The sequence below is a fragment of the Harpegnathos saltator genome, unplaced genomic scaffold (genome assembly GCF_003227715.2).
Source record: "Harpegnathos saltator strain DR-91 unplaced genomic scaffold, Hsal_v8.6 scaffold18, whole genome shotgun sequence".
In the NCBI taxonomy this organism is placed as follows: Eukaryota; Metazoa; Arthropoda; class Insecta; order Hymenoptera; family Formicidae; genus Harpegnathos; species Harpegnathos saltator.
In genome coordinates, this window is record NW_020229961.1 from 674,060 (window position 1) to 689,459 (window position 15,400).

At 44.1% G+C, this 15,400-nt stretch overlaps 2 protein-coding genes across 5 annotated transcripts; one reads left to right on the forward strand and one right to left on the reverse strand.

Annotated features, from left to right (window-relative positions):
• The first annotated feature begins 555 nt into the window (after positions 1 to 555).
• Positions 556 to 7,884, forward strand: CCHa1 (neuropeptide CCHamide 1). Of its 4 annotated transcripts, XM_011137940.3 has the most exons (6): positions 556 to 683; positions 1,184 to 1,356; positions 5,055 to 5,090; positions 5,245 to 5,524; positions 6,622 to 6,790; positions 6,902 to 7,884. In XM_011137940.3, exons 2-6 carry the CDS (start codon positions 1,263 to 1,265, stop codon positions 6,926 to 6,928), a joined length of 606 nt encoding a protein of 201 aa, XP_011136242.2. In that variant the 5' UTR covers positions 556 to 683; positions 1,184 to 1,262; the 3' UTR covers positions 6,929 to 7,884. The 4 variants fall into 4 exon arrangements, with proteins under 4 accessions (XP_011136242.2, XP_025153293.1, XP_025153292.1 ...); XM_025297508.1 differs by having other exon boundaries at positions 556 to 702; positions 6,622 to 7,884; XM_025297507.1 differs by having other exon boundaries at positions 6,622 to 7,884.
• Positions 7,885 to 8,495: 611 nt separating this feature from the next.
• Positions 8,496 to 15,400, reverse strand: LOC105181276 (uncharacterized). The gene is made up of 3 exons (XM_011137935.3): positions 15,096 to 15,400; positions 9,469 to 9,794; positions 8,496 to 9,158 (listed from the first exon to the last, which is right to left on the reverse strand). Exons 1-3 carry the CDS (start codon positions 15,211 to 15,213, stop codon positions 9,105 to 9,107), a joined length of 498 nt encoding a protein of 165 aa, XP_011136237.1. The 5' UTR covers positions 15,214 to 15,400; the 3' UTR covers positions 8,496 to 9,104.

Here is a 15,400-nt window from a genome sequence, read left to right on the forward strand (position 1 = left end):
CCCGATAACCAATCGCGGCTGACGAACAATGAAATCCGCGTTACGATAAACTTCCAATTAAATTCCACCCACAAGGATTCGAGTGTTTTCGTATCCGGTATCGCCGCGTTGCCACGAAATTCACAACACCGACGACGAAGGCACGCACTCGACTTTTGATCTTTTTTTCTCTCTCTCTCTCTCTCTCTCTCTCTCCTCCTCTCTCCCTCCCTCTCTCTCTCTCTCTCTCCCTTTCTCTCCCTCTCTCTCTCTCTCTCTCTCTCTCTCTCTCTCTCTCTCTCTCTCTCTCTCTCTCTCTCTCTCTCTCTCTCTCTCTCTCTCTCTCCCTCTCTCTCTCTCTCTCTCTCTCTCCCTCTCTCTCTCCCTCTCTCTCTCTCTCTCTCTCTCTCTCTCCCTTGCGGCGACGGTGAGAGGGAGAAAGTGCAAAGGGGTAGATAGGTTTCCCTATCGCACCGACGCAGGTGCGCGTCCTGAAGGCGCGTTGATCAGCCACCCCACCATGCACCACCATGCTCCACCATGTGCGTCTATAAAAGCACTGGTCGCATCCGCGACTCCGAGTTCAGTTGCCGACCCCTTCGATCGAGATCGACCTGACTTTGGCGGTCCAGCGAGGAGCCCCGTTTTCGGTGAACGCGCGCGCGCGCGCGGTTCGAATAGGTGACCCGCTCGTTTCTTCGAAGGTGTACAAAAGTGACATACGTACGATTCATTTTCGAGTGCATGAAAAGAGGGAAAGTAGAGTTATCATCTCGTGTTATCATCTTTGAGTCTGTTGGAGTATTTATTAAAATTTGCGACTACGGACCCCGCGAGACGAACCGAACGTTCCTCGACTACACAGTCGATCTGATATATATATATACATGATGATACATCTCTTTTATTTATATTTTCTTTCCACCATTAGAATCTCACTAATTGTAAAAGTGGCACTAGTCGATCGTGAGAAATACTTTTGATAATACGTATACCCAGCCAGTGGTTACCTTCCAAAGAGATAGTCGAGGCAACGTTACGAATTTAACAAATGCTTTCCCATTTTACATATACTTTTACATATATTGAGAAACTCTTGACTATATAACGTAACTTTTGTATATCAAATATTTCATTCGTATTTACATATTTTTCGTATTCATTTATATCGAAAAAATGGGCCTCACCAAGACGAAATTTGCAGGCGGCAGACTTCCGCTTCGGCCAAACACCACATATCCGCTCGATTGTTTTTACGGTGAAGCGCCAGTAAGGAATATCTCATGGCGTCATCATCAAGAAACTCCTTCACGCTGACAATCGTCGTACACACTTCGATCATAATGTTGAACTTTTGCTTCGTCGAATGCGCGGGCGGTAGGTATTTGCAGTTCTCGCTCCTCGTCGCAGTTTCACGCAGTTTTCCCTTTTCTATGTCCCATGCGCAATGTAATCACATGTCGCAGCGATGTTCTCACGTGACGACAAATCGTGACGGAAGTAGAGAGAGAGAGAGAGAGAGAGAGAGAGAGAGAGAGAGAGAGAGCATTCCTTCTTTCTTTCATTTTGGTTTTGTTTTTTTCTTTTTTCGAATCAGATTGGTCGACGTTAAACTTGCAAGTTTTCTCGCATATTTCATACTATCGCTGTTCATCATCATTGTTAGCCGAGGTTAACCGAGGTCTAAAAATACTACAAAGTGTCAGGAATGATTATGTTACACTCGTTTTAGTTTAGCTCGCAAGATTTGCTTTCTTTTTTTATGTGACTCTACTTGTATACCACGTAAAAATATTAGAATTGGCGGTATTCGCTTAAGGAATAATCGATAGACCGTCAGCTACTCGACAGCTGTTGGAATCAAATTATTCGAAAGACCAATCGAGTGTATATTTTTTACTGTTAAACCGATTCGTGAATATATCCGCCGGTTCAGCTGGAATTTCGGCATCGCATTGTACGGTCATCGGTTTTACGCGCCAGTGGCAAACAGTCAAGACGCACAGACATTAACGCGTAACTAACTCTCACTTCTCGAAATTTCGGTGAAAAATCCAGCCGAGAATCAATGAAAATCAAATCAATCCTGATCCGATATCCCCGGTCTTGATTCCGCGTTGCCTTTCGCTATTCGATTCGAGTCGTAAAAATAACAGCCGGCAAATACTTTTGAAATGACTGTTCGAAACGTGAAATGTCAGCTTTAACAAATCACTTTTTGCATGTACTTTTTCGCAAAATGCGCGTTTACAAGCGACGCACTTTCGCGTGGTCACGAAAGGAGAATGTAAGGCGAATGTAAATCTCATATATATAGCGCAAACGCCTCATTATTCTTTCACCGTGTTTACCTGCGCTCTTGACTCGATGCGAAAACACGGATGCTTATTGGATGGCGCGTGGCCGTGGCAGAAATGTGTATCAGCAACTCGGATGCTTATTGCAATTTGCCTGCTCATCAAGCGGAAAATAATTATTTGCGACACCGCAGTACTGTATCCGGAGACTGTAGTCTCGTCGGTTGCATGACTATTAATTTGGGATAAAAGGATATATAAGCGAGTTTCCGGAACTTTACGGCTGACTTTACGGATTGTCGTGGCTATAATAGCGTAGAATTTTGTGTCTCCGAGTTGCGGGATAAATTAATTTGAGTTTACATCGGAACATCGGAAGCATCTAATTGCACGAATTTTAAATACATACTACAACTTTACGTAGTTTTTTTCTTTTCTTTCTTTGCTCTATTTATTCTCCCTATCAACTGTGCAATTAATACGGTAATTATGATAACGACATCGAGTTATTAAAAGTTCTCAGTCAAAGGTTCTCGAATGCATAATGCTTTATGAATCCTTTAAGCAAAAGTATACATTTACGCGTCTTCGTCGCGTCTTAGCGACGGAATTCGCTGGTAAGCTCGGTCAAATCGGATATAGAAAAAGAGACGACGAAGGCAATTTTACACCATTTTACTTTTTTTTAGAAGAAGAAAAGAAATGGTTCATTAGCCACTACGTTTTTTTTCGCGAAGTGAACGTGATGTGAGAGAATTATTTTTTTTAGAGAATTATTAAATACTCAATTCCGAACTCAATTCTCGCGATAAAGTGATAAAAATGAGAATGTATCCATGTGTGTGTGTGTGTGTGTGTGTGTGTGTGTGTGTGGCCGACACACATTTCTAGATAAAGCTTATGTTCTTCGTGAAATGACGCGAAAGAATCCCACAAGACGTGGGAATCTCGTAGGAAAGGATATCAAAGTTCGAGGACGAAAGAAACTATTATCGTTTGTACACGAAATGTGTTGTACGACGAATGTACACCGAAAGAATATCGCCGGCTGTATTCTCTTCAAGCATCTCGATCCTTAAAAGTCGATTTCGATCAGTCTGTGTGAAACTACTACTTTACCTTGACAAATTAACAAAATGAGAGAAGATTGAACGATGTAAATTGCATTAATTATCGCGCAACTCGAGAGATTCGCCCGGATCGAAAGTCCCGAAATACACTTCCGACTGCCGAATATCCACACATGCTCACAAGGATCAAAAGACGTAGACTTGAAGTTGTAGTCCAAGCGAGAGTCCAAGATCTTACCTATCGCTTACTAGAATTCCGCCCAATTACTTTCTCGATGATCATCCAGATGATCTTGCTACGACCAAGACGCTAAGCTAAGCGCAGGACGATCATCAAGGATCGTCGTGCGTCGGGATCAGGGCTCGAGGTCGAAATCAAGGTCCGAATGCGCGGACAAATGCGCATTACCTAAATCATATATTCGCGGTTCGAGAAAAGAAAAGAGCTGCGCGAGCCTTGAGGATGAACTCCCTCAAGTAAACTCCCGAGAGAGTCTCTCGGTGCATTACGTATGTGTGTGTGCCTGGTCGACAAACGGGTGGATCGAATAACGCACGACGGACGCAGCCAACGAGCATACAGAAGTGAAAACGAATTTGTCTCATTTCTTGCGCGAGCAAAGGTTACACCGCCGCCGCAGAGGGACGCTCTTACAGTGTAGGCGCTCCTACAACAACATTCCGCCGTCCTACAAACAAATCCTACAAACAAGTACTTCCGTCTCGCGATCCCACTCGCGGCATTCTTTTCTAATTTCCATCTATCGCGATTTCTTCGAATTATTTCTTGCTGGCTCCGAATAAAGCTTGTCGGGATTCTATTGAAACTTTTAATCCGTTGTCACATACCACAGATGCGATGTTCTCCGTGTATGTATGGTGAGTCGCGCAACCGACGCGATAATCGTAGTGTAAATGATTTCACAACATTATACACGCGTGTATGTGCGTCGCTTGTGTAGCAGCCATAATACACTCAATATTAGGGTAAATTTTCAGGTTGCGACTTGGCTTATTTATTCTTTCATTTCAACACACGCAACGCACCCCTTTCTGAGTTTACAAGTAAACTCTTCCGACAGAAGAACGTAGTAGAATTCGAGAGCACTGTTCGAGAGCGCGATGTTCGGCGAAATCATAATACAAGGATAATGGAAAGCCAATTTTACGGAGTATTATCCGCCTTAATATTCGCTGCACGCGGGGAATATCGAGACAAGTTTCCCCAGCTTGTTGTGTCGTCCGATTACGAGCTACGTTATAGACAGAGATCACGAGAGATCGTTCTTAACGCGAAACATTGTCTTTGAGGGGCATATAATAAGTAATAAGTATTTTCGAATAAATTTTTATCGCATTCGCTTCGATAGATAGATAGATAGATAGATAGATAGATAGCGCATGCGCAATGAATACGATTTTGTTTTTATTCGCCACGGGCGAATCGTACGCGCGCCCCAATATTATCTCTACCGCTTTAGACGAATATTCTCGAATATTCTTCTTATTTCTTATTTTGCATTATTTTGCACGGTATGTTGTCGCTTGAAAATGATATTTCCAGCTATTTGATGTTTTGTCCGCTCAAGAACATCCTCATTCAATCCTCGTTCATTGCTTTCTAGAAGAATGTTAATGACCAAACGCAAAAAGTTTGACTATTATATTATGTACAATATTGTAATACATAATTTTTTGTTTAATCCAGTAACCTGTTTAAATATTGGACATTCCTGTTGGGGAGGTACGTATTCACATTTTTTTTACATTAATACGCGCGCTTTCACTTTCAACAAGTGGCTAAACAATCGGCTAAACTTGTGGAGTTAGACGATAGAAAAAAATTCATCAATATCAAGAACATGAGAAAAGAAATTAAGATATGAAAAAAATTGTAGCGCACGGAAAGCGAAGCGATGTCCAAGACGCGGCGCCCGCTTTGCGTATCCTGGCGGCTAAGGCTCTGCTGAGCGAATTGCCGAAAAACGGTATCGCGTCCTCTTCCTCCTCCTCCTCCTCCAAGGCCCAATGGCTTCTCTCCCGCTTGATCGCCGGACAGCCCGTGCTACCGTTGACGGATCAATATCGCGTTCGATGGAACAACAAGATGAAGGATAAAACATACGTCCCGACAGAGTGGACGGAGCACATGGACGATGAAACTCTCGAATCAATCAGGTGAGAGACTATACGGAAGCCGTGTCAAAGAGATGAGAGAATATTCGGAGAGAACAATTGATTGCATCACGCGGGCAGCCTTTTTAGCGCTTAATTTGCCGCGTTGAAATCGCGTTAATTGCAAACTCTCTCCTTCATCGGGAGTTAAATGCGAAGCACGCGTGGGAGTATACTTTTCTTTTTTCAGTTTAAATCGCGTCAGAATCGACGCGAGTGAAAGTTGATTCTCCACGAGAAAGACATGTCATCATTCGCAGTCACTCGAGTCACTGTATATTGAAATATAATATCCTTTATAAACTCCAAATTGATCGGCCCCGGCTCGCTCATCGACGCGGTGTCTCCTTGTTGTTTATACTCGGGATTAAATCGTTATAGTTAGCCGCAACGAAATTCTCTCGTCAAGGGGGGAGATATCGCGAGAGCGCGAATTACCGAAGGAATAAGATTCCGCTCACGAACGGACTTTTCTTCCTCACGTGACGCGTTGCACGCACGCGACAAAAAAGAGCAACAAGCCGCCATCGGCTTGAACGTTTATACATGTAACTGGACATCTTGGGAATGGTCTGGATCACAGAGGGATTAATGACAAGGTTGCGCGAAATTACAGAGAACACTTCACAGTTGGCAAAGTTTTGAAGCGCACTTTGCAGATTTTCCTTACGAGTTTTACTTCTTGTTTCTTTTCTTTTTTTTTTTTTCTTACGTAACGCTATTTTTTCATGGTGAGACTTTCCGACGTTTCGATCAAGAAGCAATATCATAATCGATATAATCACACTACGGCGAATGGTTAGTCGGTCGGTTTAATCTCTTTTATTCGTAATATCTCGTCACCTTCACCTTGAATCACATCCCGCATTCTGTCGCATTTTCACAATTTCGAGCGATAAGTAAATTCTGAAATATTCGCTTTCTTTTTCTCCCTTCTCTCTACAAATGAATAATGCATTATTCGCACAATTTATCCTCAGCGTATACATTCGTTTCGACATCCTTGCCTATATCTTGAGTAATGAGTTGTACGAAAAATATTTGTGTTTTATTTAATTATCGATAAATTTATACGTAACACTCGCGATAAATATTTGCAGAGTTCCAATTAACAAGGCAAACGAAAAAAAAGTCAACAATGCGAAAGATACAATGTGCAGTAGCAATGAGAAATCCGAAAACACCGCGGAGATCTTGTTAGTTTCGCCCGATGAATATGATGAAAAGCCGATTAATGATCCTCGAAACTTTGACATACTGAAGCTTCTGGTAAACCCTCGTGTTTATATTAATCTTCGTTGGATTTTCCATCAGTGTCCATCAGTCTCGACAGTGTCAGTCTCCGCTGTATACTAACGATGCGTTTCTCTTCGTCCGCAGAATGTGAGAAATGGGAAGATGGAATAAGAGACTGCAAGACACCGCGACGAGTCAAGAGAATTTCCGAGAAACGCGTCTCTCCCACCGAAAAGTGATGATAATTCTCAGTAAGAAGAAAACACAAAAAAAAAAAAGAAAGAAAAGAAATATGTCTACGTGTTTTTGTATTAAGCTCCAATCTCCAATTAGTATCGCAGCCGAATTCTTAAGTTCTTACTTGTAATTAAAGAACTATACTCTTCTCTGATGACACTCTCAATTCTGTTAATTATGCATTGCACAATCGTGTCAAATATGTGTAACAACAACGTGCAGAATTCCATCGATTTTTTGCAGCGTTCCGTTTCAATTAGTGCGAAAATATGTATGCGTATGCACTGCTGTAGAATATTTATCTATGCGAGAAAGACTCTGCCGCGACAACGCACGCTTTCCATCTAGCTCTAACTGAGAAATTATGTAAAGCTTACCAAATAAATCTCAAATATTGATTTTACATTAATTGACACGAACGTCAGACGTTGACCGGAGATTGAAACCGGATTACTTTTTCTTTTTCTCTTGGGGGAGGTATCCGCGCGGATCTTTAAACCGGTGCACAACAGTATGACGGTACAACGTCATACGTATGGTTCACAAATATTCCGGTGCGCAACTACAAATAATCGACGTTGAGCACGTATAATTGCAAAAGAAACACTGTTGTCGCATTACAAAGCATTATTAAGCGAAACAAAATACACGGCGAGTATGTGCCAGCATTTTTTTCATATAATTTCAATATCTCTCACTGCATGACTATCGACGCAAGCAAGGATGCAACTGCGACAAGTGACAGCGACCTCTGCTGCTTTAATAAGTCGGTCGATTCTGATGCGGGGGATATTTATTTCGCGAAAATAACTTATAATCGCCATCGATTGTATGCGACAAAGTTCTAGGACAAGGTTTACATGCAACAAATGTTCGTAGTTTGTTATTTGGCCCGGTTACAATGTGCCATCGATTTTTCCGAGAGCGGAGAGTGGACAAAACGGTAACAACGGTAACTTACTCTCTCGCGATACGAACGACGACGGATTTTACCGACGCGATTTGCATCACAAGCACGATTATCCGTCGGGAATACAACATCGTCGTCGATATGCGGCAGCAAGGGATGCAATTTCGCGCGAAAATTTCCCGCGTTGTTATCCGCGTTCGATCCTCCAGCGGAGTTCGAAGTCGTGATCGAACGAACGTGAGCGATGCACGTGTCTACGCAGACGCGAATATAATATTTAAACTATACCCTGACAAAGTATACAAACAGCAATGATAACTTTGCAAGCGCTTCCCTCTCTCTCTCTCTCTCTCTCTCTCTCTCTCTCTCTCTCTCTCTCTCTCTCTCTCTCTCTCTCTCTAACGGCCTTGCCGGAAAACAAGTGTGAACGACAAGTCGATAATTTTAAATAAAGAACTGTACGCGTATCCGCGATTCAGAATCATCCTCGATAAAATTTGGTGTTTTATTAAATGTACATTTAATAAATCATAAAAATAAATATACTAAACGTAACACATACGTGTGTATATGTGGAATTAAATATAATTTAAATATTATCTCGAAGAAGAAGTTTACAAATATGGATAACAAAAGTATATCACAGCACTGAATATGTAGATTGTTAATTAATAAACGGGTAAAATCCTCGTACCGAAATGTAAAACGCTCTGTGCAAATAATTGTTACAATCAATCAACACGCACACGCACACATATCCATCATGCATATGTTGCACCACTAAATAACGTAAAACACACACAAGTGAAATGTCTCGATTTTCGTTACTGCTTTAAATTATTCGGCTCAACGGCGTCGAATCACGCGCGTCGAATCACGCGACTCTACCGAATATCCTATTTAACTTTCTATCAATTGTATTTTCTAGAAATCGTCTTCTCTCATTATTTTAGTCTCGCCTTAGGTCTTACATAGATTTACAGATTTATAATGCTCGCGAGAAACAGTGATTGTCGCAACAGTACGGAAAAGATAAGATAATACACGCAACAGCGCCATTGACTGTGTAGATTCGGGGCGTATAATAACCAAGAGAAATAATCGTCAGTTTAATTAATTTCGATTCCTCTCGAACAATGATGCGGAAGTCGCTTCGTCCTGACACACATGACGCAGGTCGCGCTCGTCCATACACCCCGTTTACTTATTAGTTACTTCCAGGTCCGTGCGATGCGGGCGACGATGCGTCGCTAACTGAAAAGTACAGCATTTATGCACACACAGCATTTAGGCATCGCGTCGTGTCAATAAATTCTTAAAATACACATTTCGCGCCAAAGTGATTCCAAAGTTTGTTTCACAAAATTCCGAAGAACTTGCAGAGAGTTCGATCGATGTGGGTTGGGTCGAGGAGAAAATGGAAAGAGACAATGTCGGAATTAATATTACGTAGAAATACCGGGAGGGAGGGGGGGGGGGATAGTTTCCTCGTCCAACTCGATCTGACAAATGCAACGGACGACAAACGGACAACATTTATCGCATAGACGCACTGTGCACGTACCCATTGGTCAACGAGAGACGACAGCCGGTAGGAATCGAACGGTCGAGCGTTCCGACGAGGCGGAATGAACGACCGCTCTGTGAACGAACGCAACTTGTCGTTTGGAAGAATATAGAGTAGGTTGTTGTTGATGTTGTTGTTGTCATCGTCGTCGTCGTTGTCGTCATCGTCGTCGTCGTCGTCGTCGTCGTTTGGCGACAGCATTTCGGACTCTTGAGAATGTCGGTTCGACAGTTTATTGCTCGCCTCCAGCATGCGCCGCGCGAGCGGGTCGAATCTCTTGCCGTGACCCCCGAAACATGAATGCCCAAATATCGAACAGCCATCTGCAGAAAATGAAAGGTTCGTGAGTTGATTGTGAAATAAAGAAGAGACGAATAAAGGCTGGGAACACGAGGTGGGAATTGCGGGAAGAGAAGGAGAGAGAGAGAGAGAGAGAGAGAGAGAGAGATTTCTTCTTTTCGAAGAAAGCAAAACGCGGGTATTTTTTATCCGGCGGTTTAAATCCGGCGCGATTTTTTATTCGACCGCGCTTTTGTCCGAGCTTTTCGGGATCGCAGTCGGAAATACCGTAACGATTGAATTATTCAATCGTTGAGCCGTTGTCTCTCTTCCTCGCGGCTGCAAGCTAATCGCGGCGCAGGCATCGCTGCGGAAACAAAATATTCAATGTCTGAAATCAATTCTCTCTCGTCATTGATAACGAAACTAACGAACACGATTGTTACTTATTCATTTAATCAATACGAAATATACACTTCATCCAAATATAATGATTTATATATTCCACCGCTTTGGGGCAGTGGAATACCGTCGTTCCCAAGCATAAAAATTTTTGAAATGCGTTCCATGCAAATGTATCTGCATAAATTTGCCTCCTAGGTGGGACAATTCAGACTTTATCCCAAATTCCTGTAACGGCGTCATATCAGCGTTACATTTCGCGGGACAACGCGGGACAAATCACCACCGGGAAGATGACCACGCGATTTTAATGTAAAAATTTTCGTATTTTTGCCAAGGAGCGCCGACTCTACGCTTTGACTGCCGACTGGACGATATCGTGAGACATTTGTGCCGTTCGATCAATTGAAAGAATCAATTTGAGTGATTCTCCAGGGAATGAATAACTTTATCGAGACATTTGCCGTGACGTGAGGTATGACGTAATGACAATTTATGAAAGCAGCGTCGTGCATTCGATTCTGGAATTTCTGGTGTTTCGTGGATGCAAATATGTGGGAAAAATTTTCATCAAAACTCTTTCCATTTCAACATAATGACAACAATGTGACATAATTTCTGATTCCGCTTGTTCCGAGCCGGCTCATCGTAATAATAATCGTAATAATTATCGCACACTGCGCGATTCGCACACGCAGCGATTGCTCGAAAACATTAATATACAAACCCAATGAATAAAGATAACATTATTCTAATATTACCGCGCACATGTACGTATATATGCTCGTACCATGTGGGAGGAAGTATCAAAATATTCAAATAACTTGTGTGTCAGAAATTTATTAAATTATACAACGCGCGCACATGTTTCACCGAAAAGATTGGCCGTTCAGTTTTTAGACTCGGCCGTTAATGAAAGCAGCAAATATAATCCGCGATACGTGCCGAGGTTGCGAAATTGCCCACGGAACGATAAAGGAGCGCCGCGTTACTTGGCCAAATTGTTCGCGCAGTAATCATTGGAGACACACAAAGCTGATTAGTCGGCTTCGGTCTTCTTCTTTACGCGATCGAACGCGAGATTGCGCCCCTTTCCCCCCGCGCTCATTTACATTTTAGTTACATTTTCAAGAGTTTGACCGAGACGCAGCTACACGCGGGAGAGAAACTCTCCTCAAGCGCGCGCTCTTGTTCTTTTTCACTTCTCGAGGTGCACAATGTCGCGTCTCATATATCGATCTCTCGACGATCTCGCACAATGTTCGTCGTAAATGACTCTCCCGATGTACTACGTTATCCGTATCTTGCGCGTTAAAGCAGGCAAATGATGATGAGCGGTTGGCGGCCAATTTTCAAGAAGAGATCAGTCAAGGCAGAGCGCGCGTAAAAAAATGCGCTTTGATATACGCGTGGCGGCGCGCGGTGTGCTTGTAGATCACTCGGAATGATTACAAATATTTCACAGGCATCATCACGGGCATGCATTTTCGCGGGATGATGCACACACCTCCCCCCGCGCGAGCGGAAGAATACGCGTCGCCGCGGCGGCGACGGACGTTCGTCTGCACTTGATTGCCCGACACATCCGAATTCATCAGCTCGCGTCACGTCTGGACAATTCCGGATCCTTCGATCAACCTGAGAGCAACCGCACTACATTTACAATGACAGATCCGGTCCGGCGTGTCCGGCGTAATTCCATTCTATTCGCTATGAATTGGCTAGCCGAGTGCACTTCACCGTGACACCAATGACGCGCGCAAGTAAGGATTTACTTACGTCGTGCCATTCGAAATCCTTACCCTCTTCGCCACGCGTTTCAACGTTTAAACGCGCTTTCTCACGCGTTTCATACTGGAAAAGGTGTCCGTTGAAAATCCGATTGAGATAGATTGATTGATGCCGATTGAAGGCGACAAGGCGCCAGTTAATCGTTACAAGGGGTACGTAAAACAGCAGCCGGAAGCAGCAGTCGTGTTAAATAGTCGCGCTCAATACTTAACGATGCCAATCGTTAATGATGATCGCGGCGATTGCCTATTACGCAACAAACACATCTAACTGAGCCGTTGTTGCATTATACGCGCGCGCTAACTACGTTGCAATTTTCTCTGCTGCCAATGTGCTGCTTTTAATCTCGCGTGGTAATGCGGGTCAATCAAATTGCTAATTTTCGATATCTATAAGCGGAGCATTGAATCTGGACGTTTTTAGGACGAGCGCCGACGCGCGTGCCGATCGTGCGTCGCGATAGTTTACTTAGAGACGCACGGCTGAAACAACAAAATGTGCGACGAGATCAAAGTTGCCGTTTGTCGAAGGCCCCCGCGAAGCATCTCGCTTTTCAGTCAGGAAGGGGAATAGAATCTATCTACGTATTTATATTAGGAGGGAGATCTATCTGCAAAATCAGCGTAAATTGGATTGGATTGGACGCGTGAGTGTATCTCTTCGGAAACACTCAGAAACAGACGGTCACATGTCGCGAGGGCGATAAAGAAAAATGACAAAAAAAAAGCGGTGCTTTCCCGCTGGCGCGAAATCAGAAGCGGATCATCAGATCCGGAACGAATGGTATTTTTTGATCTCTGTCGCGTCGTCGTGGTCGTCGCGTACTTGGTCGCGTCACACTGGTATCCTTGATCATTTCTATCCTCGTGTTAAAGCCACGCTCTACCGCAGCACTATTCTCAACTCGCGTAAGAACTGATAATCGTGTCACGGAAACGTGAAACATGAAGCAAACGGTCGATGCTGCTTATAACATCTCTCGCGGCCGTGAGAGCTAACGGATTTGACATTACAATGCGGCATCGATAACTCGCTTCTACGCGAGTTTTGCGCAGAACATTTCGCGACACGCGCAGCATCGCAGAATTAATCAAGCGCTCGCTCCTCGCCGGGACCGAAATAGAAGTTGAACGGACACACGCTGCAGTCGCAATGTGTCATCGAACGTACATACGCGACAAAACTACGCGAAGTTTAGGTCGCGCATTGTCGCGGCTCGCGTATTCGCGAAAGCTCATAGTAGTGCGATTGACAGGATTACAAAACGTCGCCATATTCTCGCCCATTATCTGCCCAATGATGAATGGCTTGCGAAACGAGATCATTTTCACAAGCATAGTAAGTAATCTCCTTAAACATCGGGGCATCGAATTTTTTTTATTTGATCGCTTGACAAGCTCAAACTTTATTTAATCGTAATCTCCTCTCGGAGAACGAGAGCTCGCTAATTGCTGTCTAATTGAGCGAAACTTCCAAAATATCCGAGTGTTCCGAATGAAAGACAAACAAGCAGGCACTGTACGTGTACGTACATTTGACGTTTAGAACGTAGAGCCGACGTAGAGTCCTCTTGCTCAAGGACATTAATATCGCTCGAATAAAAATTACCTTCTCTCTAGTCTATCCGCCGGTAATTGAATGAATCGTCAAGCATCACGAAAGGATAGATCGCGACAAGAAGGAAAATAAAAAAGAAAAAAGTAAAAGGAAGGAAAAAGACGATCAATTTGTAGAGAGCAGCTTTTCGCAGCTCTCCTCCTTCCTTCCTTCTAATAACTTCTTCCGCGTCGTCTTAAATACGCGCTCGAATCGATCGACACGTTGCTTCGCACAGGGTCCATCCATCGAAATTCGTTTCGTCCGTATCCACAATCCACAATCGATCGATAAATTGTGACGAAAAGGCAAACCGACTCCGCTCCGCAGCCGGATTCCCGCCGGAAGTTGCATTGAATTCAACGTTCAACGTAAGTTGCCGGCGCACGCGAAGCCATTTGGATGTTTCGGTTTCGCGGTAAAAACGGAAATGTGCGAACGGCCGTTCGAGGGAGATCGAAGCGACGAAATTGTTCGGCGCGACGGCCGATTTGAAATATCAAACGCCGGTCCGCGAGTCCGGCGTTGTTTAAATTGCAGCTTTTACGAGAAAGTGCCTTCGTTCGGAATATGGAGTTATCATCCGTACACACGTCTAACAAACATCATACTTTTATCTCTGGCGTATTTGCGCTGGCTTTTTGACGGGCGGGGGGATTTGTAGGCGAAGCGCAAATTTCGAATATGATGATGAATATCCTGCGTATCCTGCGATCGTTCGATCGCTCGGCTATCGGTAATATTCCCGCAGCGCCCCGTCGCCGCGGCGTCGCCAGCGAGAAGAACATTTAATCCCGCAACTTTTGCAAATGGATATCGTCCGAAGAAATAGATACACGCGCGCGCGACTTTGCGGTATAAAATTTGCTCTCTACATAAATCGTTTGATAGATCTGCCGATAAACGTTACTTTTCGGGATCCGAAATTCTTGTAAAACAAATCGCGACCGCGCGGGCGGTCGTTCGCGGGGGAGTTGAAATTTACGAGACCTTTCGCAGCCTCTCCTCCTCCTCCTTCGCACGCGCGAAGGAACGTAACTCTCGAGACGCTTTATTTTTTAGCTTTTGCCAAAGACTAGACTTTGGACTTACCTGCTCGCAGTGTTCCTGAAAAATTGAACAATTCCACTTTGATCCGAAGTGAAACCGAGTCGAGAAAGTTTCGCAATTACCACCTACGCGTAATAAAAAAATGTCCGAGTGTCAAACTCGCAGAATTAAAAAGAGAAATAAATCAACTCGGTGAGATCGATGAAAGAAATCGGTAAATGAATCAACACTGTCTGCGCAACGCGGCTCCTGTCGATCTTTTCTTCGACGGATCTCCGCGGAGAATTGATCGTTTTTGGGTTTGGGTTCAGGAGACCGCAGGATCTCAAATGTTCCAATTCAAGGAGGATCCATACCGAGGAGGAGGAGGAGGAGGAGGAGGAGGAGGAGGAGGAGGAGAGAGCCGCGATGTTACATGAAAGAAGAGGCGTGATGATGACAGAGTAAAACGACGAATAAGGAGGATAAAGAGGGAGGAAGGATGGGAAGGGGATGGTTATACTCACCTTTGCTTTGTCTTATGAGCTTCGCCTCTGCCTTGTCGCTACCGGAAGCCAGGATCGTTAGCAGAAGAACGAAGAGGTAAATCGAGAAAGTGAGGCCGGAAGTCGAGTTATTCCACATCGCGGCGTGTTTGTCGACAACGTGCGTCTCGGTTGCGCTGACCGCGAGGATATGACCACTGAGAAGAAAGAAACGACAGTTCTTCCCCGCCGCTACTCTGTGCACCCTCGGTCTGTCGCCGATGACGGATGACACCGAAGCGATGTTACCCCGTCGAGCAGGTGGTTGTGAATGAACGATGGTGGCG